Here is a 27,064-nt window from a genome sequence, read left to right as displayed (position 1 = left end):
CCCTCAACATACCATCCTCTCCCCTTCCCTCCACAAACTTCTCTCTACCCTCCCCTCCACATGCCTCCCTCAATCCTCCCCTCAACACACGAGTATACCGGTACGCCACCAGTTTCCCCCCTCCCCCACCTCCACACACACCACCCAATCACTACCCTACCGTACCTACACACGAGTGACCTACCTACCTGGCTCTCGTATTGACGTATATATGACTCACCTGCCAGACCAAACAGGCACACCTCACTCCGCCGCTTCAACATCCAATTTGCCGAATATACAGGAAGTCAAACGCCAATGAACCCCATCAATCAAAAGGAAGTACTATTGCATTTACTCTTGTCTGTCCGTAGCAAGAATAAAGCTGTCCAAGAACTATCACTTTCAGAAAGGGTTTAGTACTATGGACCTGTTTCTTTAATATTTACTACACAAGCAACAAATAACTTTCCTATTCTCGCGCAGCTAAGTAGAACCAGATATCGTGCCTTTTTTTTTTTTTTTTTTTTTTTTTATTAAACTTAACCCCTTCACTACCATCTTTTCCTGCTACTGCCTGATGGTATTTATTCAGCTTAGGAAGGATAGGCCTATTATACTGGAAGGGGTTAACGAAGGCTGCATGCCCCTAGTCCCTCATGTTAGAATAATCCCTCTAAGATAAAACTATAATCGTTTGAAGATAGAAGAAAAAATAAATAGTAATGAAAGATTAAAGTGATCTAGGAAATGTGTGGATTATAGACGGACTTCACCATTTTTCAACAGTAATGAATGAGAGAAACTGCTGAGGCTAGAAAACAGGTCCACGATAACTACACCCTACTGGGATTTATTTATGCAGGAAAAACAACAAAGATGGGAAGGTTTCGTACATTATTTCGTTGTCTTTCCTGGCCATATCGTACATTTGTGAATCAACTCTGGCTTGTAACAGGGAGGTAAAGCCAACAACCAGAGTGCTAGGACTCAATAAAATGTCTGGCTTTGAAGAGAATGCTAGAGCTGTCTGACCATGAGAGAGTTAACGTGGGGGTGGGGGGAAGCTATGGATGAGAGAACGAATATGCAACGTGATTGGAAAGATTAGACTATACATTTCACCCCATAAGCCTGAATGATCCCGTTTCACTGAGTACTGTGTGTTTTTGTTTTTCTGTCGAGTTTTGGATCCAATGTCACCCTATCTCTTAAGGCTGGCTTCAGAGTGGGAATGACGATGATGATGATGATGATGATTTCGACATATTTCATCATCAAAGCCCAAGAAATAAGAAAGCCTAGACTCCTAATCGTCGTCTTAGTAGGGAGGAAGGAGCAGCGTGGGAGAGAGGGGCTGGGGACGACAAGGCGGGTGAGTGTGACGTGCTTGGGAGGAGACGGGAGGGCTGGCGCGGCCCTAACGTCACACACACACACACACACACACACACACACACACACACACACACACACACACACACACACACACAGTCACTTCTAGCCGCATTACTCGTGCGTATGTGGTGATGTGGTACCAGCCACTGATACACACACTGATATGCAGTCGCCACACACACACACACACACACACACACACAAAATGCATCTGACATCATTTTCCTGTGATATTATTTTCCTCCTTGTTTATCTTTTCCTATTTCCTGATGTAATCCCCCCCCCCCATTCATGAGTAAAAACTAGGACTCGAATGATGAGGACGATACCGGTATTTACAAAGCTAAGGACACCAAGTTTAACATTTACGCTAAAGTGGTTGGGTTTACATTGTTTGATAAGCAGACTTAACCCCTTTGATTTGAGGGCGTCTTTTTTTATTACATTAATGCTACTTCAAGACGATTTCATTCAGCTCTGGGGAAGTTTGATGCTGAGGGGTTGGATCCATTCCTAACTAGCACCTTCACTAAATCCGTAGGGATCTTTTCGATGGTCAATATAATCGTTTAATGCTGACCTGGCAAAATCAAACAATTAATCACATAAAGACTTCACAGCATTATCACCCGTTATCATGCAGGCTTTTGTCCTTACTACAGCAAGTTTACTCAAACCTGATAAAGATCCCTAACCCCTTTTTGCTCAGTTGATGGCCCAAGTGGCTGAATTGTATAGTAACCAAGGACACTGCATTCTACTTCAGAACTAAAGCTCATTTATTTCCATACAATCACGACACGGTATTCAAGTTGAGGTAGTGGTTCAGTTCCGTCAGATGAAAACAACGTATGCCAAATCCCAGAGTTCATCCCGAGTGACCATAACAAAACATCTTCAGCACTTCCAATCACCACTTAGGGTCCGGTAGCTATCACCACTCCTTATCATTACTCCCTAGCCTCGCATCACCACTATCACCACTCATCTTAGGTACCCCCACTTCCTCCACCTTCTGTCACCATTAAGACATCTATCCCTCTTCCCTCCTGTTTCTTAACTTCACATCCTCCACTTTCCTATCACCACACTTATCACACTGTCATCTAGGCTACTTCCACTTCCTCCATCCATTATCATTAAACATCTACCACTACTGTACAGCCTCCTGTCTCGATGCACATGCCATTATTGATCTTCATTACGGTGATTTTCAGTTTAATTTCAGTCATGGCAGACGATTTTCATGGGGAAAGCCCTACTGGAGTGAACTAGCGAAACGATCCATTAGACTCCTGGATACGACGGCAATTCTACTTACTCGGCTTAGGACACCAGTCGTAGGGAGAAAAACAGTTCATTAACCTTTTGAATACGATGAGTTATGTACCTGCCAGACAAATTTATTCAGCTGAAAAAAGAGGCTACCCCTTACAGTGACGGGGTAACAGGCTATGTAGCTACAGTAGTGTAAGTTATATATACTGTACCGTACGTATGCATGATTCACAAAACTCAATTGGGATACTTTCATCATTCTCCACTTACGGTACAAAAAATGACAAAGGACAGTGGTTTTGTGTGTGTGTGTGTGTGTGTGTGTGTGTGTGTGTGTGTGTGTAAGGTGTTGGTCTGAATAGTATGAACTGGTGGTGTGTATACTGACACTGACTTATTAATGCTAAATAGAACCCAAAACATGAAACCTATCACACTTCTTTGATGTAGTGTGAGATAGGTGTCGTGTGTGTGTAGCTGGTGACGTGCTTTGTGTGGCTGGTTGTGTGAGGGAGGTGTCGTGTATGTGCTCTGGTGTGTGGTTGTGGTGATAGTGGTGATATGGCAGCTGGTGGGCCACACTCCATGATACAACCTCCCTCCCTGCCCCATCTCTCTTCCCCCCCCCTCCCTCCTCCTAATTCTCCCACGCTAAAGAAAGTGGCTGAGCCGGGTATAAACAGCTGGTCGTAATGGCGGATGGATGCAGTGTACGGCTGGGGTGTGAGTGAGGGTGGTAGAGAGGGAGTAAAATGATTAATTGGTTGTTTCGTTTGGATGAGGTGAAGGGAGGTGGTGAGACAGGTTGGTTCTCTCTCTCTCTCTCTCTCTCTCTCTCTCTCTCTCTCTCTCTCTCTCTCTCTCTCTCTCTCTCAGTAAAAACACATACGTTGTGAAAACTTTACCCAACAAGCACCTCATAACCTCCAATAATAGCTAGATAGTAGTATCTGTTAGAAAGATGGAGGAAGCTGGACTAGAGTCAGCTTCTTGTAAGTGGGTGGGTGGGCGTGGCAGGGTAGGGGAAGGTAAGGCAGCTTCGGTTGTAAACTGAAACAGGCTCAAGATGGGAGCAAAGGTTAGGATAATGTCACCTTTTCTACATGTGATATTCCTCTGCTAGCTAATACTTCTTAGCAGAGTGGGGGTAAAAAGTTCACCTGCTATTTCACCTATTCTACTCACGTTCCTCTACTGGCTACTACTCCTGAGACGAGAGGCTTGGCAGAGATATGTCTCTTTGTCCTAGATGTCTCTATGATGCACCAGAGCAAAAGTGACGGACATGCCTGGTACGTGAAGCAGACACAATGGAACACTATGCCAACCTTTGTCTTGAACGTCCTCAGTATGCACCTAATTGTGAACCCCTTCTGTCGTACTGGTATTTTGTTATTCCTGTTACCTCAGACGATTTTATTTAGCTATGGAGAGACGCTTTGAACGACAGGGATTAGATACTAGCCTTCATTACCTTCCTCTCTATTTGGGTCTCTCTTAATTGCAGGTAATCGTCTGGTGGCAGCGTGATTAAAATGAAAATGATGTCACCGAATGGAAGAGGTTAAACAGTCCCTCAGAATTTTTTTCTAGACGGTCATTTTAATCTTACGAAAGACCTCTTTAATGGATGTAATAATGGTGTGTGTGTGTGTGTGTGTGTGTGTGTGTGTGTGTGTGTGTGTGTGTGTGTGTGTGTGTGTGTGACCTTCCAAGTCAGTCTCTTAAGCTGAGCCTGGAGATAGCTAGCATGAATAAGACGTCATCGTACTGAAGGTGTTAATAGGTGATCGTGAGCTGACTGTAAGGTGTTAGGTTGTGATTATGAATGAACTGACTAAGGTGTTACGGTAACTGGTGATAATGAACTGATTGTAAGGTTAACTGGTGATAATTAACTAACCGCAGGTAATCTGGCAGGTGTAAATGGCCAAAACCCACTTCATAACTTTTACGAGCTCACATTGTGCTTTGGGAGAACTGGTTTTGGAACCTATACTGGTAAAGGAGTGCACAACTTCATTTACTTATTCTGAGCTGACTGGGTGGGATAATTTAATGGCACCTTACCTGTCGGAGAGCGTGGATGATCTGGGAGAGGTAAACATATCAACCTCATCATCATCATCATAAATCGAACTGAAACTAAACAATGTGGCGGGTAACCTTACTGGTAAAAATGGAGCTACGTTATTATTATTATTATTTTTTTTTTTTTGGGGGGGCTACTGCGCTGACTGTCTGGAAATGGGCAGGTGTAAAGGGCAATAACGCACTTCACACCAACAGCAGCTTAGAGGCCGTATTCATAAAGGATCTTGGCCAATTTCTACGATACACTGATTTCCATGGCATTTAAGTATCATCAAGAAATGCATTGTGCTTTGTCATATTTCACTTTATTCATTCGAGTTTGGTTGATGAGTGTTTGGTAACTGTATGAGTGCTAGGACGCATTACCAACAGAAGTACCTTGAGATGATTAGGCCATGTGGAGAGAATGGAGCATGAGAAACTGACTAGGAGGGAATACGTTAGTGAGGTGGAGGGGTAGAGCGAGGGAAAGGCCGAGGATGAGATGCAGAGGTAGCCTATTTGAGGACGGGAGAGGGAAACTAAGGATGAAGTGGAGACGTATATGATGCAGAAAGATGGGAGTCAGAGAATGGGCAGCTTGATTGCAAAGAACGGGGTGATAGGGAGGTGATTTGTCTGTACCCACTCCTTCAGGGATTGAGGTGTGTGTGGCTACAGAAACCGTAGATAGAAAGATGTGAATCTGATCAAGGTGTGCAGTTCGCTACCGTACGTTAACGTCTTCACTACGATTACACATAACTATTTTCAGTACCTCTTGACGACTTGATTCAGCTTACGAGATACTTTTATAACTGACCCCTTTACCGGCTACGAGAGGTCTTTCCAAAGTTGAATAAAGTTGAAGGTAGTAAGAAAACTGATATAATGATGTAGTGAAGGAGTTATTGGCTTGATTAGAGACGATTTACCTAACCGCTGGACATGTGTTGTATAAAGGTGCATGACCCACTACCTAAGACAATATCGAGTCATAAGTGCTTGCAAATGATATGACTGGACTGAGCTGGACTATTTACTGATGCTTCGTTTTCATTATTTCAATAATTCCACTACGACGAGTCTCGAAAAATCGTCTAGCCTTAGCAGGGATAAAACTAAACGGGCTAATACAATAGACTGCTTCTGAATAAATCGTCTGACGCTATGGAAGTATAATGAAGTAAAATGTCACTGTACTGGTCACTACCCACGTCCTCCCCGCCAATCCAAACCACCTTCCCTGATGTACATTTCTTCGTGATCTCCTGGTACAAATGTTAGGCCAATTCTCCAAGCCAATCAATTACCGTGTGTGTGTGTGTGTGTGTGTGTGTGTGTGTGTGTGTGTGTGTGTGTGTGTGTGTGTGTGTGTGTGTGTGTGTGTGTGTGTGACATCATTATAACAATAGGCTGTTCACTTCCGCAGCCAACCTGATGGTGTGTGTGTGTGTGTGTGTGTGTGTGTGTGTGTGTGTGTGTGTGTGTGTGTGTGTGTGTGTGTGTGTGTGTGTGTGCCATCATTATAACAATAGTCTGTTCACTTCCGCAGCCAACCTGATGGTAACATTAATAACTATATCTGGACTAAAGTTCCTAGCCTCACCGTGATGATGATGATGATGATGATGATGATGATGATGAACCTTACTCGTACCTTAAAGTCCTTCTGTAGTCTGTCTAATTTGTATACGGTATCTACAGAATATCCTACATGGTTTTCTTTCTTTCCTTTTTCTTTTTTTCCGGCTCTTTTTCCCTTCTTTTCTTTTCATCACCTGTCCATTAAGACTAACCCTCAATCCAGGCGGTAGCAGTCCTCGTCTATGGTCCCTTTTCCAGCCGCACCCCCCCCCTTCTCTCTCTCTCTCTCTCTCTCTCTCTCTCTCTCACGTTCCTTCATCTGCACCAACTCCCAACCTTTCTTTACTCCTTCACTGCTCCCTTCCTTCTATTTCCTCTTTCCCCTATCACTTTCCCTCTCACCCATATTTAACCCTCCCCCACACCCTCTCTTTCAGCCCCCTGTCCTCTCCCCCATCACTCTCACTCTTCCCCCCCCCTCTCCCCTTCCCCCTCTCACACCCTCCCTTTCTTACCTTCCCCCACGAAAAAAATAATTCCCACGTATTGTCCATGAAGGCGCCAGGTGGAGGCCATGATGGTATATAGGGGAGGGGGGTATGGTGTCGACTGGTATAGGCTATGAAGTTGGCTGGTATGGATGGGTGTGGGTATGGAAGGTGACTGGTATGGAGTGGTGAGGATATACTAGGATGGAGTGGTGAGATGCTCGTGTGGAGTGGTGAGGATACTAGGATGGAGTGGTGAGATGCTGGTGTGGAGTGTTGAGATGCTGATGTGGAGTGGTGAGATGCTGGGGTGGAGTGGTGAAGTACTGGAATAAAAGTTGATAGAAAGCTGGTATTATATGCTGAAGGTGGTATAGAAAGTGGGAGGTATGGACTAGTGTGGGGTATGGAAAGTGGCTGGGAGAGACTTGTGTGTATGGGTGGCTGGTGTGGAGTGTAGGGTATACTGTAGGTGTGGTGTGGGTATGAGAGGTGTTGTAAGGGTATGAAACTATTGGGCTGTGTGTGTGTGTGTGTGTGTAACCTAATAGCTACCGAACAGAACGTGCCCCTAACCCAGGTAAGATTGTGGCACAGATAAATGAACCTAATTGGCGTAGTCCAAGCATTGCCGATTTCATGGCGAACTGTTACCTGTTTATCATTATTATTATTATTATTATTATTAGTTTTAGACACGAATGTTTTGTGGTGATGTGTGATAACGATAGGCGAGATAGGATGCTGGAGGGGAGGGGAGTAGGGAGAAACCAATTATTGTATGACATGCATGGAAGGGGTGGTGTGACAGGCGGGTGATGAAGTGGTGGTGCGCGTGATGATGAAGGGTGATGAGTAGTGACGATATCGTGGAGGTGAAAGTACCGGCATCGTGGCGGTGAGGTGAGATGGCAAGGTGTCAGGAATATGCAGGCCGTGGTGGTGGTGGGATAAGTGTGTGTGTGTGTGTGTGTGTGTGTGTGTGTGTGTGTGTGTGTGTGTGTGTGTGTGTGTGTGTGTGAGAGAGAGAGAGAGAATGATGATGACGATGAGGTGTGTATGAGTAGGCCTATGTGATGACATTGAGAGGTGTGTGGGTGATGACAAAGTGAGGTGAGCTGCATGGTGTGTGTAATTCACCGGGTCGGTCAGGATCACTTGATGGTCGTGATCGTCAGCTTTTACCCTCCCGGAAGGGAGCTGAGAGCTCATATAGTCCGATCTAAGGGCAAGGCTGTGACCTTCACACACGCACACACCCGTCCCCTTGCTCAAGGGGGACAGTAACCACCCACTTCGTCAGTGAAACTTTTCGCAACCTGAGCGAGGCGCGAACTCTCGTCCACCAGTTGGCAAGCGAGAACGTTACCACTGCACCAGCGAGCGGTGTGTGTGTGTGTGTGTGTGTGTGTGTGTGTGTGTGTGTGTGTGTGTGTGTTTTATGCACATTAATAAAAGCTCACTGGCATCATGATTTAAAGTACAAGAAGGCTAAATCCTCATTCTACACATCTTCATCTAATCTCTTCAGGTGGCGTGGGTGAGTGTGGGGTGGCGTGAAAGTTTGTGGGATGGTGCAGAGGTATACTGGGTGGTGTCGTGGTTTGTGGGATGGTGTGGGGGTTTGTTGGGTGGTGTGGATATGTGTGTGGGGTGGTGCGGAGATGCGTGGAGTGGTCGGAGATGCGTGGAGTGGTCGGAGATGCATGGAGTGGTCGGAGATGTGTGGGGTGGTGCTGAGATGTGTGAGGGTGGTATGGAGATGTGTGGGGGTGGTGGGGAGACGTGTGGGGTGGTGGGGAAATGTGTGGAGTGGTGAGATGTGTGGGTTAGTATGGAGATATGTGGGGTGGTGGGGAGATGTGTGGGGTGGTGTGGAGATGTGCGGGGTGGTGGGGAGATGTGTGGGGTGGTATGGAGATGTGTGGGGTGGTGCGGAGAAGTATGGGATGGTATGGAGGGGTGTGGGGTGGGGTGAAGGTTTGCAAAGTGGGATGTGTGGGATGGTGTGGAGGTTTGTCGGGTGGTGTGATGTGTGGAGGGATGTGGAGGCTTGTGAGGTTGTGTGGAGGTGTGGGGTGCGGTAAACAAGGCTGTGGTGATGCCGGGAGGTGGCGGCCTCTCTGTGTAGCGGACTGCCTGTGTGTGCCGTTACCTGGCGCCATCACCTCTCCACCCCACCCCACCACCCACCTTTCCACCCCACTCCACCACCCACCTCACCAACCTACTCCACCTCCCAGCCACTTTCAACCACCACACCACTTCCAACCATCCCTTATTCCACATCCCACCACCTCGCAGCATCAACCTCATCGCCCCACTCCACTCCAGTCTACTACACCACTTCACTTCTCCACCACCTCACACCACTCACCTCACACCACTCACCTCACTCCACTCCATCTCACCACCACCAACCACTTACAACCACACCACCACTCCATCCAACCCTCCATCACCACTTACACCCAAATCCACTACCACACCACTTACGATCCCAACAGCATATCACCCTTCTCACACCTCCTCCAACCACATTGTCCTACACTGATAGAATTAGGTTGTTACAATCTTCCCTATACCAAACAGCTACGAAATGACCAACAGGTCTATTGCTGTTTGCTTTCCTTTGTACCCCTTTGTACCACCAGCACCGCCCTTCTTAACCTCTTCCGACCACCACCCCTCTTACAACCCCACCCTACTTCACTTACTAGTTCATCCTTCCTGTTACCTCAGTCCCCATTCACCCTACTCGTTCTTTCATTTAACGACCACGCTTGCTATCTAACCCTAACACCTAACATAATTTCACCCATTTGCCTACCTCAATCTCCTAGTAGCCATATACCTGGTACAACCCCATCAGGCAATCCACCTCATCATCCTGTCTGCAGCCCAACACCACTTCACATAGTTTTAACCCAAACACTTCCTCACCCCATCTTACTACACACTCATCCTTCTTTCTTTCCTCCACCTTCACCACTCCACTCACTACACCCACACCACACCACTATACTCAGCAACACACACCTCTACTATTTCCCCTACTATCCATTCTCGCGTCCAGTTTCACCACCCTCCTTCTTAAACCTCTTGTCATATCCAGAGTAGCAAAGATCTAAGTCATTCAGCTAAGGGGAGACTTTTCGAACTGAAGTAGTTAGATACAACCGTCATTAACTCTTTCACCATGATAGTACTCCCCAAAGCTCATATAAAATCTGCCAACAGAAAAAAAAAAAAAAAAAAAAAAAGAAGGCGTCATTTTACGAACCCCGATTAATGCTATATTGTCACTAAATTAAATCTTCACCATCCCCCTTCACCATCAAACCTTTACTTACCTCATTACAGCCTACCTGTACCAACATCATTACAGCTTTACCCAGTTCCAAATTCATTCCCTGTACAACATACCACATCTTCACTACTTCCTCTGTCGCTGTACGTCATTACCTATACACATCATCCCTTTCAACAAGACATTCACTACCTCCTTGTGCCTACACTACTAATCCTGTAAGTCATCTGTGGGAGACTCGTGCACCTGTGGTATTGGAGTATGGTGCTGGAATGCGTTTGGAAAATGATCATTTACTCTTGATGAACTGAAGCACCATCCCTGTTTCTGGCCCACTGTTTATAGCTCATTCGTTACTATGCTTCGAAACTGATGAGCAGCGAGCTTGGGTACCTCACTCACTTATCATGTCGAGGGGCCGTAAGTTACGACCACGTCATTTCAGGTCAAGTGGCTTTCTCTGTCATTAAACGATATTATTCACCTAAGGGGAAAACAAAAAATACCTGTCTGTAGGTGTTAAAACATCGTCCTATTACATTCAGACCATCACTCGACATCATCACTGACTAGCAAATGACTTCTTACAGCCGGGTGTATACCATTTATAATAACATCTGCTTTTCTTTTCTTTCCAGTAGGAGGAGCGCATGGGCAAATCTGGGCGGAGGAAAAACTGCAGCAGCGTGTGACGGCCCCTGGGAGTGCGTGCGGACGTGTGTATGTGTGTGCGCGTGTGTGTATGTGTTGGGGTGATGTAGACAGGGAGTTATAATGGCTCCATTACGACGCGTGAAACTGACTGAGCTGAATGCGCATCTGGTGTGTGAGTTGTGCTCTGGCTACTTTGTTGATGCCACCACCATCATCGAGTGCCTACACACCTTCTGCAAGACCTGCATCGTCAGATACCTGCAGACGTCATCCTTTTGCCCTACTTGTGAAGTGCAGGTAAGCCATTATGGATAACTCGTTTTCCTCTTGTATAATTGCACACATAAATACTTCTTCCTCTTACCCTACTAAAGAAATGCAGGTACTATGGGTAAGAAATAAGGTATCCGTGCTCTGGTGGTGGGATGCCAACCAATAACATTCAAACAACTGCTGATGTGGGAGGGCTGGTATGCCTCGCTGTTGCTGGTTCGGGTCTGAAGCAATGAGCCAAAGTTTCAGAAGTTCATTTACGAAACCTAAGTTAACAGTCATCGTCGGCCGCCAGCATCACTGATATATTGATAGATGTGAAGCACGAGTTACTTTCGTGTCCTTGAACATAGTACAAAATATAATTATGGTGTTATATACCATGGCGTAATAAAGAACATAATCAAGCCTAACTGATTATATTGTAATTAAGACCAGTTAACTAAACCATAAGCCATGCTGAATTATCGCACAGTGTATTTCACAGGAGTGGGTAGTAACCTGACTCGTGGTAGTGTGGTGTACTGTCGCATAATGAGGGTCAATGAAGTGTGTGACGGTAATTAGCACGAGACGCTGTTGATCACATGCTACCATCATCGGTGAACAGGAAAAAGCCAATACAGTATACATAACCACCTTTGTCAACCACGTTACCCACTATACTGTATATCTGCCTCCCATGATAAATTACCAGTCTCACTGTTTATGAATAAATTCTGTGTATATAAGCATGTAAGATTTGATGTATGTTTGACAGAAGATATGGCTACTTGGCGATATGGCACATCCCGACATCACGGCTGCCAACGCGTAGTAGGTCGGACACTTAATATTTCGGTGGCCTTCGTTATATGGCATCCATGTTTGAGGCATACTGTGCACAGATACTTTTTTTTTACACACAGTACGCCGAAATGGTTGAATTACATTTTTATTTACGTCTGAAGAGCTATTGTATAATATACACATATGTGCACTAACTTCATATAACTACCATCACTACACCACATTCTCCTGCCTTGACGCATATTGATTCGTTTCTCATGCTTCGGCGGAACGCTAGCACCTCTTTTTCCTGGTGAAAAGTATTGTAAATCTAGCCATAATTATCTTGCGTGTTACTTCTATCTCTTGAATATCGTCAGCATTTGTAGACACACCATAATTAATATTAGCGTACCATTTACAGAAAGAAATTTGGTAAGAACAAGGTGCCGGGAAACTCCTTAACCCATAAGAAGACAGACGACCACACCGCCACTACACAGCCCCATCTCATAGACGACCACACCGCCACTACACAGCCCCATCTCATAGACGACCACACCGCCACTACACAGCCCCATCTCATACACACCCACCAACCCAACCTAACTCTCACAGACTACGCCTTCACAGTCCACCAACATCCACGTTACCGCACACCTTCATCCCACGTCTCGTCCACTCCCCATCAGCTCCCATACGAGTACACCGTCACACTACCACTCCATCTACCACTGCCTGCTCCCTTGCTACCCTGCTTAACCCTACTTAATATACACCCTCACCATCCCACTTACTAGCACGTAACCCCACCTCACTTCATCCCACTCACACTTAACAATTCCGCCTCATCTTCCTCACACCCTCACCATCGCATCTCATCTACACACCCCATTCCACCACTTCACCTCACATATACAATCACTACAACAACTTTTTACAACCTCACCACCAAACCCTGGATCACTGAAAACCTCATTCACCCACCTGTTTCACAAACTTCCTCTCCACACCCTCACATCACCCATCCCTATCTCACCTGCAGCCTCATTACACCACCACATCTCGCCTTACTTCACTCAGCCTATAGCTTTAACAAACACAACAGAAAATATGCAAGATTAAAAGTGCTCAGACAGGTCAGTGACCCAGCACCCAAGTCTGATCCTGACCTTATGATCTATCTTCACGAAAAACTAAGCACTTCTTCCAAGCCCACACAAAATGCCTGTGCCAAATTTGATCCAGATGCATTCATGAGATATTGCATTAACATACCGGTACATAAATTTGGCTCTTTTATTGCATTCAAGAGATAATGCAGTAACGTACTTAAAATTGGCTCTTTTGTTTATCTATTTATGTTTATTTTTTGGGGGGAACAATTATTGCGGGCTTCTGACATTTAGTTCCTTCTTCTCTGCATAAGAAAGAAAGAAAAAAATAACGGACAATCATAATATATATGGTCTGCTGACGTTAACAGTGTAAAACAACCTTCAAAGCAGATGCACTCACTTCAGCCCCAACTTACACCAGTACCAATATTAAACAACACAACCCTTTTTTATGCTCTCTACATCACACCTTGCAGTATCAACACTATGCAATTTAGACAATGCAGCATTTATGTATGGCCTTATTAAAACGGAGGGTGAGGGTGTAACCTTATCTCCTAATCCGAGATATTTATGAAACATTTGTGAGCATTTGTTGTGGTTATCCAGTATGCAAGTTACTAAGCGCATTCAGCAACGAGATGGGGAATTGAAGACAAGCTTGACTCCTATTACGGGCTTCACAAATGGCTCGGGATATGTGGGCGTGGTTGAATCTTGCCCCTCTAAGGTTAATTGCATGATCGTTAGTGTCCACCTAACTTACACCTTTATAACAGCAACACGACGCAAACAAAGCAACAATTATTTCTTCAAAAGGTATTTAACTTCACCTGACTTCACCTCAATCAACCGCTGCCCCAACCTATACCGGTATCATCATTTCACACAATTCTCCAACCATTTTAACTCACTAACTTACACGTTGATCTGTATTAACAAATTAAACAATGCACACTTACGCACTTACTCCTACCACACTACCCTACACGTACGGTACTTTGCACTTTTAACAACATGAACAATTCACAAACAACGCAACACTTTAGGCCCGTATTCTCGCGGCTTTGACGGTCTTCAGCATTTTTTTTTTCCTTTAATATTTCTTTATGTGACATGTTAATATTGTAATTATGTAAAGTGCTCCCATGCTGCAGATGAAAACAGAATATGAGAGAATATCAAGGTGCAAAATAAATCGGAAAGGAAACGGTGCTAGAAGCCTATAAGCTGACGAGAATTAGACCGTAACTCTCAACACCACCTACATATTTTAACCTTTTCAGTTCGATGACGTATCTGTCCACCTTTTTCGTGCTACCGCCAGAGGGTTTTCACAACTGGAGAAATAAATAGTAGCGTCTGGGTTTGAAACAGTCACCCCAGCCCGATTTCTCTTCCACAACTGAGTGAATTAGTTTCAAGTTAGCAAGAATATAACACTAAATAAACCGCTAGATAAGATGTCAACAGTCTCACCACAACACACACTAAACCAAGCAACACTCACTCCCAGATGTCAACAGTCTTACCACAACAAACATTAAACCATGCAACTTTCACTCCCAGATGTCAACAGTCTTACCACAACACACATTAAACCAAGCAACACACTCCCAGATGTTAACAGTCTTACCACAACACACATTACACCAAGCAACACACTCCCAGATGTTAACAGTATCACCACAACACCCATTAAACCCAGCAACACTCACTCCCAGATGTTAACAGTATCACCACAACACACATTAAACCAAGCAACACTCACTCTCTTCGGCAGGTGCACAAGACTAAGCCGCTGTTGTCGCTGCGTGAGGACCGGACGCTGCAGGATGTGGTGTTCAAGCTGGTGCCCGGCCTCTTCCACTCTGAAATGAAGAGACGCCATAGTTTCTACAAGGAGCATCCGGAAGCAGGTATATATTGTTATTATTTTTCTCTTTTTTTCGTGGTTTCTTTACTATTCATTTTTTAAGATTATTATTACTATTATTTTTTAAGTTTGATCTCCCAAGACAGTGTGTTAATCTTAAGAACATAAGAAGAGAGGATAACTGCAGTAGGCCGGTTGGCCCATGCTAGGCAGCTCCTAGAAGGGTAACTGAACTACTAGAATGAGATAAGGATAGCAAAGAAGAAGGCTCTCCCCCGCCCTCCAAACCCTCCAGCCGAAGCCGGCAGGAAAAAGTCAGAAAGAACACCACGCCGTATAGAAAAACTGGCGTGGACATTTTACAGGAAAGTGTGAAAGGAGAATAGAGACTATCATAGTGTAACCTGAAAAGAAATTTTTTTTGAATTAGTATTGGTTATAATATTTTCTTTATTCTATATCCACCCCTTATTTGTCATATGCTTATCTAGCCTATGCTTGAAACTCTCAATGGAAGAGGCAGCAACTACTTTACTAGGTAGCTTATTCCATTCGTCTACTACTCTATTACCAAAACAATTTCTACCGATTTCCTTTCTGAAACGGAATTTTTCTAGTTTGAAACCATTATTTCTAGTTCTATCCTGTATGCTTACTTTAAGTACCTTGCTAATATCTCCCTTATTTATACCATTCATCCACTTAAACACCTCAATTAAGTCTCCCCTGACTCTACGCCTCTCTAGCGAATGCAGACTTAGTCTTTTCAGTGTCTTCATATGACAGGTTCCGGACGTCATGTATCATTTTAGTCATTCTTCTCTTTGAGCAGTAAAGGAGAGTGCAAAAAGTTCCCACGTCTCTAGTTCTTCCTGGAAAAAAAAAAAAAAATCATGAAAAGCAAACTGGTCGTAAGTTCTTGAATCCGGATCCAGGCTGGCTGTAGAAAGAAAAAAATAAACTAGGCATCATGCAGAAGGGGTTACTGATAAGGCATGGGATTAGGTAAGGCCTGTCGACTGCAGATGATAACAGATTTGCCAAGTTCCCATTTTCCCCTACACTCGAAATTTAATATTGAGTGAAGAGGGGGAAAGGGAAGCCTACTGTGTCTGCGAGTGTGACCTGCCCGAGCATGGGGTACCGAATAAGACTTCTTCATTTGTAGTGCAGTGACTGAAGGCGAACTTGTATTACTGTGACTTGCAAGTTGTCTTAATGTTTCGGAATTAAACGTCCTTCCGTGTGATTTTTTTTTTTTCTGCTCTCTCTCTCTCTCTCTCTCTCTCTCTCTCTCTCTCTCTCTCTCTCTCTCTCTCTCTCTCTCTCTCTCTCAAAAACCATCTCTTTACTTTTTCATAATATTCCTGGTACCATTAGTCCATTTATTCAGCATCTTCTCTCTTCTACAGGGGGAGACAGGACTGAGCAAAGCCTGAGAGAGAGACGCCACTTCTTTCATGTGGACGACCAGGTATGTAACTTAATCAAATACGTGGCTTAAACTGCGTAATAGATCTGTGTAAAATTTAATTCACACTCATAACAACCTCCAAACACCGCACAGCTAAACCAAAGAGAATATAATTTAATATTTGTATCTACACTCAAACCACTAATAAAACGCCTTAACACTAAACCGGACAGAAGTGGCTTAATATTTCATCTAATCTCATCTTGCCACCACACACTTCATAACCAACCAGAGTCAACATTACTTCTTAGTTTTATCTACATTCATGCAGCTACCAACACTTTCCATTCAATGTGGATAAATACAACTAAATATACAGCAAAATACAACAAAATATTGGTTTTTAATTTAATGCAACGAAGGCTTGATCATAATAAAAACTGGCTAAAACCCTTTATTTCATACTCTTCCTCAGATTTCCCTCTCCCTGGAATACCTGGCCACTGCCCCGCCCAGCATCATCCCCCATCTTCACTCCCATGCCATAAAGCCGCTCAAGGTTAACAACAGCCAGCAGGAGAAGCAGAAGCAGGGAGGCCAGGAGGAGAAGGATCGGGTGGCTGAGGTTAAGGATGGGGTGAAGGAGGAGGAGGCTGAGGAAGTCAATGGCGTTAAGGTGAGTCTCAATTCTCTTGTTATTTAACTCGCTTTGTAATAAATCCAGTTTCTCGTCGAGTGACCGGCAAAATTGCCAAGTATTTGTACCATTGTTAGGTTTAAAACACAATGTGATAAACTCTGCAGCATGTAGTGTCTTGTAAAATTATTTCAGTGTTCAATTTATAAACACACCCAATTATAACCATATGTACCTGTATTTCTCATCGTAGGTGGTACATAAACGGTACCTGAGATGTCCAGCTGCCGTGCAAGTGTCCCACCTGGAGAAGTTCATCAGACTCAAGTACAGCCTTGCTCCTCAGACACACAGGGTAAGTTCTGATCATTAACATTTTTTTTTATATTACTGGCTTAAACAGTGTTCATTTAAGCTATAATGATTTTCAGCATTTACATTATTAAGTACAGTATGTGGTGCAAAAGTGCTTACTGAGCAGAATGAATTTTCAATCCATAGGTTGATATCATGCATGGTGGTGACTGCCTGGTGGGTGAGCTGACTTTGCTTGATGTGGTGTACATGTACAAGTGGACGGAGGATGCTCCTCTTTGTTTGATGTACACTGTCACCACAACACAACAGTCTCGCAAGAGGGTTAGGCTAAATGGTGCACGAGCCTTGGCTCCACCAGACCCTGATGCGCCCCTGCCCAAAGTACCAAGGATACAGACTACTCCATCTGAAGAGAAGGTGAAGCCTACAGTTCCTGTAAGTCTAGTGAAAGACCAAGGTAAAGAGTACTTAAAAGTTCAAACTGTAGCACCATCCAGTGACAAAGGTACTGATTCCTGTGATGAGAAAGCTGGAAAACGTGAGCCTGATAAACAGCTACCAGTTCCCAGCAGTACCAGTGCGTCTTTCAGCAAACCATGTTCATCTGGTGTGATGACAGTAAGTACACCTGTAATTCATTCCCTCCCCAACACCTCTTTCACAAATGTTGCTGCCATGAACAGTGGTGCTGGGCAGCTCTCAGGTCCTGCACCTGCTAGAGGGCGGCCAGCATTAACCACTACCACACCAGCAACTACCACCCCACGGGTAGCACTCACACACATCCCCTCCCCTCCAGTTAATCCTGTCCCTGTTAGTTCCATAGTTCCTGTTCCAGGAGGACCACCTGCTAAAGGTGTATCAGTATCTGTATCTAACAATGCAACTCAACCCAATACTGGTACTTCCCCAGCAGCCAATGTAAAATTGCAAATGCCTCAGCCATTAATGAATGGCTTAGCAGACTGTGGACTGAAGCCCATGCACATTCCAGCTCCTCCCACCAACAAAATGCTACATCCAATCATTCCCACAAAGCCAAGATTAGGTCGACCTACAAATGCTTCTCGTATTCAGGCTGCCAATATGAGACCTCCAGTTGCTCGGCTAGGAGATATCAGACACACACGGCCACTCTTAACAGCTACTAAGAAAATTCCCCCAGGAAATATGACTGGAAGAGGAAGCCAGACAGCCTGCGCAAGTCTTGGTGTGCAGAGTGGTCTAAGCAATATAAATGCTCATTCTGGAAAAGTGGGAGCTCCAAAAGGACCTCTGAAGAGGACAAGTGAAGTTCTTATGGATGCAGGTCAAACAACGGATGCAAAGGAGGGAACAAAATTACCTCATACTACTAACACTGTCCACAAAGTGCCAGTAACAGTACAAGGAACTCAAAGTTCAGTTCCACAGTTCACTGCAAACAGTGCATCTCCAGTACAAACCAATACCCCAATTAGCCAAGGGTCCAAAACTACCACAAGTTGCCAAAGTGCACACACTGTGCAGCAGTCTTCAGAGAAGCAGACCAATCAGTACATGCAAAGTACAACAGTTGCTCAGCATCCAGGTACCCAGTCTGCTCCAAGACCTCCTCCTCAAGCAATGCAACGCCCAGCATCCAACCAAGTTCCACAAAGGCATCCTGGCAATGCACCCCATCAACGCCCTCCAGCATCACTGGTTAATCAACGAGCATCATCAACTCAGACTCAAACCAGTCAGACACCCTCTGGCTTACATGTAAATCAGAAGCCTAGTCAGGGTTGTCCACATTCACAAGGTAATCAGCAGCCTAGTAGTCAAGTGGCACATCATAGCCAGACAACTAAAGTAACACAACGACCAACATGTTCTCATTCCCCACAGAATTCACAGTTAGGTAATCCTGCACAGAGACCTCCAGCTCCCAAAAATCAGGGTATGGTAACACAACGAATGCCAGTTAGTTCTTCAACTTCACAAAGATTTAGCCCCCTGACCTCTCGGCCTCCTGGCAGCCCAGCACCCCATCGACCACCCCCTCGACCTGCCAGCACTCCAGCACCCCTTCGGCCACCTGGAAGTCCTGCACCTCACCGGGCATCTGGAAGTCCTACGCCTTCTCAGAATCCTAACAATCCTCCCCCTCCTCGTCCACCTAGCAATCCCCTACCCAATCGACCACCTAGCAGTCCAGCCCCTCACAGGCCACCCAGCAGTCCAGCACCCCATCGGCCACCAAGCAGTCCGGCCCCTCATCGAACACCTGGTAGTCCAGCACCTCATCGAACACCTGGTAGTCCAGCACCTCATCGAACACCTGGTAGTCCAGCACCTCATCGAACACCTGGTAGTCCAGCACCTCATCGGCAGTCTAACAATCCTCCACCTAATCGACCACCCAGCAGTCCGGCACCTCACAGACAGTCAAGTACACCTGCATCTCACCGTCCACCTGGGAGTCCAGCACCACACCGCCCACCCAGCAGCCCAGCACCACATCGACAGGAAAGCAATTCCACACCACATCCTCACAGCACACAGCCACCATCAAGCAGTGCAGCAACATCATCATCAAAAACATCACCAAGAGCTTCATCAGGTTCATCAGTTTCCTCAATGACCATTACACCTATACACCGAGAGTCATCATCACCTTCAGTATCTGCCCCTCCTTCAAATACAACCGCTGGATCTAGCAGCACCAACACTAACGTCTCTAATGGGAAACCAGGACCAAAACTGGGCATACCAAATACTAATTCCCATGGCCGAGGGAGACCACCAGCTAACAGTACCTGTGCCAAAACTCCTTCCACAAACCCTCCTTCATCAACAGCAACAAAGGTTTCACCAAAGTCTCCTGGTCGTGGTCGCTCTGCCTCCAACTCATCAACCATCTTGAGTATTGCACAGACCCTTGCAAACAGGCAGCTACAGAATCGGACAACTGCATCATCGACAGCTGCAGTCAACACTTCCACCACCTCAAACATCGTCACAACACAGATGGGAACAAATCAAGCTGTTCCCGATCCTTCAAGCTATACCAGTAACATGGCTAGTGGATTAATGTCACCAGCTCTAGCTGCAGCAGCATATGTGGCTACTGCTACTGCCTATGGTGGAGATCCTTCTGCTGCTCTTACTGATGTTGCAGCAATGAGGAACCTGATCACATTAAGTCAAACAGCTGCATGCATTCGTGAATTTAATCTAGCTGCCATGGTAAAGGCTGCAGAGACACTTCCTCGGGCACCTGAACCTGCTCCAATAGACCTTTCACCCACAAGCAAGGCTGCTCCTCAGAGTGTGATGACTAATGGACGGTCTCATACATCAAATGCCGGTAATAATACCAGCACAAAAACTACAGGCTCCCACTCCTCCAAATCCCCTACCAAAACTTCTCGCTCATCAGAGTCTTCCTGTGTTACAACCATATCATCACCCACACCTGAAGTTACTATCACAAAACTTCCAAATGCCTCAATTTCCACCTCCACTCCTACCTCGAACACTGGGACAGGAAAAAGTACATATGGATCAACAAAACCTGGCTCTACCAATACCAATACAGTGTCCATCACCAAGCGACCAGCCTCAAACAACAGGATTGCTGTTGCCAAATCACCAGCCAATGCCTCAGTTCGACAGATTCCAAACCCCTCATTTCTGCCGCATCAGTCTGAGGCACGTAACAATAACAATGTATCAAAGTCTGTTTCATCAACATCCAGTACTACTAATGTTACAAATACTACATCAAAGAGTCATAGGAAAAATTCTACTGGTGGGGGACGTGCTACAGGTAACTCTCCACTGAAGGAAACTGGACCTCTGCCTGAAACATCCTCAATACTTAAGATGGAACACCTAACTAGATCTCTGGGTGCACCAACTGCTGCTGCTGCCGCCTCCCATGGGATTAGATATTTTGATGACAGATAGGGAATGGATAATATAGACCTACGATTAGCTTACAGGTACGGCGAGGAATGAGTTATACACAATATCTGTATGTATGATTTGATACTGTATATCCATATAAGCCTTGCTTTTGTATAAACAGTGACTCAGTGAAACGCAATCAGTGCCGCAACACAGTGCCTTCTTTTCTGAGGGATTGTGGAACTGTGCAAGTATCTTATTATAATTAATAGTGATGAACTTGGGAGTAGCTGTGCTCACATTAAAATTGCTCATGTTATCCCTATGTTCACTTATGAATCTTGGGTTAGGTTTTACGGATCAGTCTTAATGCAACAGACCAGGCTCAAATGTGCAAGCATTTACAACGATGAAACATGTCAGATGCCTTGATGAACTGGCTACAAGTTGTCTCATTTTGTGAAACTGATCATACATTCGTTGTTTTTTAATTATATGGATTTCAGTGAAGTATGAGTGTTCATAGTGAATGTTTGTGTGTTTACTTATGACAACACATTTGTATGGGTCTCTCCTCTAGGGGGAAATGCAAAGAGGGACATTTTGTAAACAATATAACTGGCTATATTTGATATTACAAATGTCCTATTTTTATCCCTCTGTACAGCTATGTGATCGTCCATTCCTCATAAACATATCCTAGGAATGTTTGCCTTCACAGTTTTTATACATATCATTATGGGATCCAGGATTTGTAGGCGAGGGATGGGAATAAGCACCCCAGTTTAGAATTTAACGAAATCAGCAATACAGAATGGGTCAAGGTTCGGGACATGCTAAGCCTTGTATTATCTGAGAAACGTGATATTATTTAAATTGGCATCAGGAGGGATGACGGAATGGGAGAAAGAATACACGTCTATACTTCAAACACGACCACAGGCTGAAACTTAAATACTGTGTCTAATTGAAACACTACCACAGACTCTGAAACTTGAAACCAGTGAACGTGACTGATGAGATGGAGTAATGAGTCACATGTGTATGCAGAGGCCACTCGTAAACTATGGAAAACTGCCCGCATTCAGTCCTCCCAACTAGGTGGCGAGTATGCTGGTTTGCTGATTATTACGTGGCAAAATCAGTAAATGCTAGCGAAGGGTGACAGGCTGAAACATGTCCAGATACTTAAGTGTGTCCTAATTCTTGGCCTACTCTGTAGTGTGTATTGCACAGCTGAAGAGAATAGCACTGGACTCCCTTTATAATCCCTCAGTATGATTACATATTTTAATTCTTGCTACCTGCGGATGATTTTCTGTGGTTCAAGGAGGCTATTAGAATGTAAAAAAATATAACCTCAATTAACCCCTTTATCACGGGGGAACGCTTTCTCTTAAGAAAAATCTCAACTGGCAGTAGCTGGAATAAAATAAACTGGTCATTGTGCTGAAGGGTTAAATCGTGTTCTGAAAGTGTAGGTGATGGATTTGGAGGTTATGAAGTATGGCACTGCTGTTAAAAAAAAAAAATCATGGGACGTGATGCTATTTCCTTTTGCTGCACTTTACTCCTTCCTTACGATGACGTCTTTTGTAATTCGTTCTTGCATCCTAACTACGGCCATACGATTTGTAATTAAGAAGAATCGCCTGGTAGTGGAGAGGCATGGGAAGGCTGTATTTAACTCCTTCAATTATAAGTATATTCCGGGCTGAATCCACTCTTAAGACGGTAGAGAGAAAAAAAAAAAAAGTGATAAATACGAAACTAACAATAAAAATAATTAAGGCACCATCGTACTGAAAGGGTAGAGTGAGAGTTTTTTATATCCACACATTTTGAGTCGATTTTTACCACTTTTTGGGTGACAGGCCCTTTTTGGTGAGAATATGGGGAGTATTTTAGCTGGCAGAGGGTTCGTGACATCTCTTCCTTAGCGATTTATTATGCACGTTACACCAAAACATCCTATTGAGTGTTCTTTATGTCGCCTGAATATCGGTATTTTTTTTGGTCAACAACACGATATACCGAGGTGTACTAAGCAGAATAATTCGCTATGGGGGATGTGTTACGGAATTACCAAAGCCGCTTGCAATACGGCCCCGTGAGTCATTAGTTGTTTTTTATCATTGTTCTCTATGTAGATGTGTATACTGAGTTGAACAGTATTTTTAAAGACTGGGGTGACTGTGTTGTTTTTAAAGACGGGGGGTGATTGTGTAATTTTTAGACCTGTGCTTAAACCAAATATTACTGTACATATGACGAAGATGTAGATACTGTATTGTAATAGATCTAGAAATGGTATGTGGTGGTCTTTGAATATCCTAAACCTTGAGAGAGAGAGAGAGAGAGAGAGAGAGAGAGAGAGAGAGAGAGAGAGAGAGAGAGAGAGGATTATCAAAGGTGTAAGGTGGTGATATGATTACTAAAAGTTCTGACTAAGAGGATCATAAGAGCAGTGTGAGTTGATGAGAAGGTAGTGTGGGGGTGGAAGAGGAAGAAAGAGGGACCTGAAGGTGGAAAAGTGGAGGAATGGAAGGCAGAGGGAAGTGGAGAGGGTGTAAGTGGGTGAGGGAGTGGAAGGTGGGGTGATGTGGGTGGAAGGAGGGGGAGGGGTGGTAACAGTGGAAAGAAGGGTGGAGGAAAGAAGTGTGCGGGTGGGGGAACGAGGGGAGAGGGGTGGGTCGAGGGGAAGGACGGGGGGTGTCACTAACCAGGATATTGTACTGGCTGAGCTGCGTTGCCGGGGAGCACCCTCTTTGCCTCGCCCGCCCTGCCTCACTGTTTCTCTGCCTCGCCCGCCCTGCCTCACTCTCTCTCTCTCTCTGCCTCGCTATGTTTCCCTCCCCACACACTGTCTCAATGTCTCTGCCTCACCCTGCGTGCTTGTCTCACGGTCTTTCCGACTCACCCTACCTGCCTGCCTGTCTCACTCTCTGTCTCTATGTTTCTACCACACTTTGCATCTCTCTCTTTTACCCCCTTTATCTCACCGTCTCTTTGCCTCACTCTGTCGCTACCGCACCCTCCCTGTCGCAATTTCTGTCTGCCTCACTCCCTCTGTCTCTGTTTATCTCTTTCCTTCCCCATCACTCTTATCTAACCCCTTCCCTCTGACCAACAATCTGCATCTCTGTCTCGCTACCTAACCCCACTGTCTCTGTTTCTTGTCTCTCCGCCTCATTCCTTCCCTCGTCTCACTCCTACCTAAATCCCTCCTCTTGCCTCCCTTCCTCTATTTTCTTCCTCTCGTTTATCTTACAATGCTTCTCCTGGCCCGACATCCTATATCCTCCCTCCAGTTTTCTTTCTCTTCCACTCGCCTCGCCCTTCCTCCCTCCCCCTCACCCTCCCTTGGTCTGTCTCACTTTTGTCTCGCTCATGCTTTTAGTTCACCTTCTTCCTCCTGCCTCACCCTGCTCCACCCTGACCTCCGCCTTTCTCACTCCTGTCTCACCCTTCACCGCTCCCCCTGACTCCCCTCCACCTCTACTACTTAAGTCCTCTCTCTCTCTCTCTCTCTCTCTCTCTCTCTCTCTCTCTCTCTCTCAACCAGGTTCGTCTCAAGAATCAACCAAGCTTCAGTCCTCCTATCAGCTCATCAGGTTAATCCAGTTCACCGACGCCATCCTTCCAGCAATCAGATTTGGGGGAGGGCAATTGCCGCTACTTGATTCCGCGCGGAAACCTCGAGAAGCACGTTGACTTGGACACTTCAAGACCAATGGCACCCCAATGAAGAGACACTTCTGCATTCTCACTCACTCCCACACATCTATAGCAACACCTGTTCCACCCAGTATCGTATAATTATCCACACTTGCCACACAACACTAATGCAGTCATTCCTTTTCCATAAAACCTGTATAAAGAAGAAGCGCAAAAATTCACTGACGAGGTTAATGAAGATAGGATTTTACCATACAACGTGAGCCTAAACTCGCGCAACATAGGAAATACCCAATAACAGTGAATGATTGAGTCATTGCTACCATGTTTAAAACGCACAAATTTTTAAAATAATGTATGAACTTTATGACGCATTATTCAGCATACCAATGTGATTTTTTAAAATCCCCAGACTTTTTTTTTTTTTCCCGTGACATGTGGAATTCTCTAAATGGAATGGACAGATATGACGTTCATTAGCTCTTTACGTACCAAAGGCCTTTCCAAATCAAAATAGTCTGTAAAAATCAGGACCAAAGTAGATAACTATGTCACGGGTTAAGGTGCCACGTATCTGGTACACTACTGAGCCACTTCCGCTCCCCTTCTACTTGCGGCTGAAGAGAGACGTGTCAGAGTTTCACACTAAACGACGGTGCTGGAGAGGGACGCCTTCATGTGAGAACACCAATATAACCACGCACCTCCACTACCTGGTTATACAAAAGTTCCTCAGTTCCCATAACCATGCACCTCCACTACCGGGTTAAAACGTCCCTCAGTTCCCTCTCTAGCCCCGACAGGAGGATGGTGTATTGCAGGAGGGCAATTTCAGCTTGCAGTCCACAGAGTTTGCATTATTTTCTAGACTGCAGGCAAACTGTTCCGAGTCTAGCCAAGCTTCGACTCACCACCTTAAGACTGGACATCAGGCCTTCTTCAGTAGGAAACCATGAATATTACTCGCCTTCAGCCACAGTTGGGCTTGGAGAGTGCACAAGCGATCAGAGAAGCACACAAGTTCGCTCACACGTCCACCGCGTCTAGTCTTAAAGTTGGGGAAATGCCCATCACACTCCTCCCTGACCCATCATACCTAAGAGATTCAACTATACGCCAAAAAACATACCACGCCTCTCTCAGTTTAGGAATATATGCCAGCAGATGAAAGTGAGAAGTAAAATCAGGCGAAATATTAGGCGATCTTTTGTTCCCGAGAATACATCAGAGAATCGGTTGCTCCACAGGATACAGGAGAGTGGAGGCGTATTTGTGCATGGCAGTAAGTGGCGGGTGGAAGACTGGAGATCCACCCTTCCTCCACCCCACCCCTCTCCCCTTTCCCCCACACCAGACGAGGTCACCAGTCACCAGCCGGCAGACCCAGGTGCGTGTGTGTCACCCCCTCCCCTATCCCACACCTCACCCCTACCCCTCCACCCACCTGTATCCTCCCCTCACCTCAGGTCAGGGGAGGCGTCTCGTTATGAAGAGGATAGAATCATCATCATCATCATCATCACCACCACCACCACCACAACCACCACCACCACACCACACCACACCACCATCATCTTTACCTATTCCCCGCACAAATGGAGTAGAAGAGGGACCTGAAGCAAAACCAGAAAATTACTCAAGTACTCATACTATACATCCAAGCACTTAAAGGGCCATACATACACACATTCATTCACTACTCAAGCCTTGGAAATACTCTGCTCACCTCAAAAGCCTACCATGCCATAAACAAGAAAAGAAAAAAATTGTCTTCACTATGCCTGTGGAGTAGATACCAATTTATTCCTTCAATAACGTGACAATATAAACATCTGACAGGAAACGAACTTGCATCAACCGAGAGAAATCCGAAGAGTCATGAGTTAAAGCTATCAGACTCTGCTAGATGATTAAAAATTATCTTCAACTATTTCGCTGCAAGAAACCATTAAATTGAAGGCAACGAGACGATTTTCTTCAGCGGAGAGAAAAACAGTCAAGGGGTTAGACTTAAGTAGGGAGGTGTGTGTAGGGAAGGTCACGCTACCGTAAAGCTTTCTCCCCATTTCCTTCCTCCTCCCCAGCACAGCCGAGATGACAGGAAGCATGTCAGTACCGCTTACCTCTGTCACGTCACGTCAACGCTAACTGGGAAGGAAGAAAGGCTGGATGGAAAGATGGGAGGGAGGGGAAGTGGGAGAGGAGGGAGAAAATAAAAAAGAACGGAAGAATGAAGGGGAGTTGGGAGACTGAGAGGGGACTGCAAGGACGGGAAAAGGAAACTGATGGAAGGAAGAATGATGGAAGGCAAAGAAACAGGGAGGAACGGAAGGAAATGAGAG

The 27,064-nt window shown here is 45.2% G+C and overlaps 1 protein-coding gene across 1 annotated transcript; it reads left to right on the top strand.

The window, feature by feature from the left end:
* The first annotated feature begins 10,887 nt into the window (after positions 1 to 10,887).
* LOC145413770 (uncharacterized) lies at positions 10,888 to 21,109 on the top strand. The gene is made up of 6 exons (XM_080283426.1): positions 10,888 to 11,064; positions 14,710 to 14,845; positions 16,215 to 16,276; positions 16,692 to 16,892; positions 17,107 to 17,208; positions 17,355 to 21,109. The coding sequence occupies exons 1-6, from the start codon at positions 10,888 to 10,890 to the stop codon at positions 21,102 to 21,104; spliced, it is 4,428 nt and encodes a 1,475-aa protein (XP_080139552.1). The 3' UTR covers positions 21,105 to 21,109.
* The last annotated feature ends 5,955 nt before the right edge of the window (positions 21,110 to 27,064 follow it).

This window comes from Coenobita brevimanus, chromosome 97 (genome assembly GCF_032717465.1).
Source record: "Coenobita brevimanus isolate Jiangsu-jjx chromosome 97, ASM3271746v2, whole genome shotgun sequence".
NCBI lineage: Eukaryota > Metazoa > Arthropoda > Malacostraca > Decapoda > Coenobitidae > Coenobita > Coenobita brevimanus.
Note: the sequence above shows the minus strand (reverse complement) of the source record. Positions and strands in the feature narration are given on the sequence as shown.

Coding starts and splice junctions, on each gene's coding strand:
- LOC145413770 (XM_080283426.1), top strand. CDS start 10,888: ATGGCTCCATTACGACGCGTGAAACTGACTGAGCTGAATGCGCATCTG. Junction 16,277..16,691: donor TCTTTCATGTGGACGACCAG/GTATGTAACTTA, acceptor ACTCTTCCTCAG/ATTTCCCTCTCCCTGGAATA. Junction 16,893..17,106: donor AGGAAGTCAATGGCGTTAAG/GTGAGTCTCAAT, acceptor TTCTCATCGTAG/GTGGTACATAAACGGTACCT.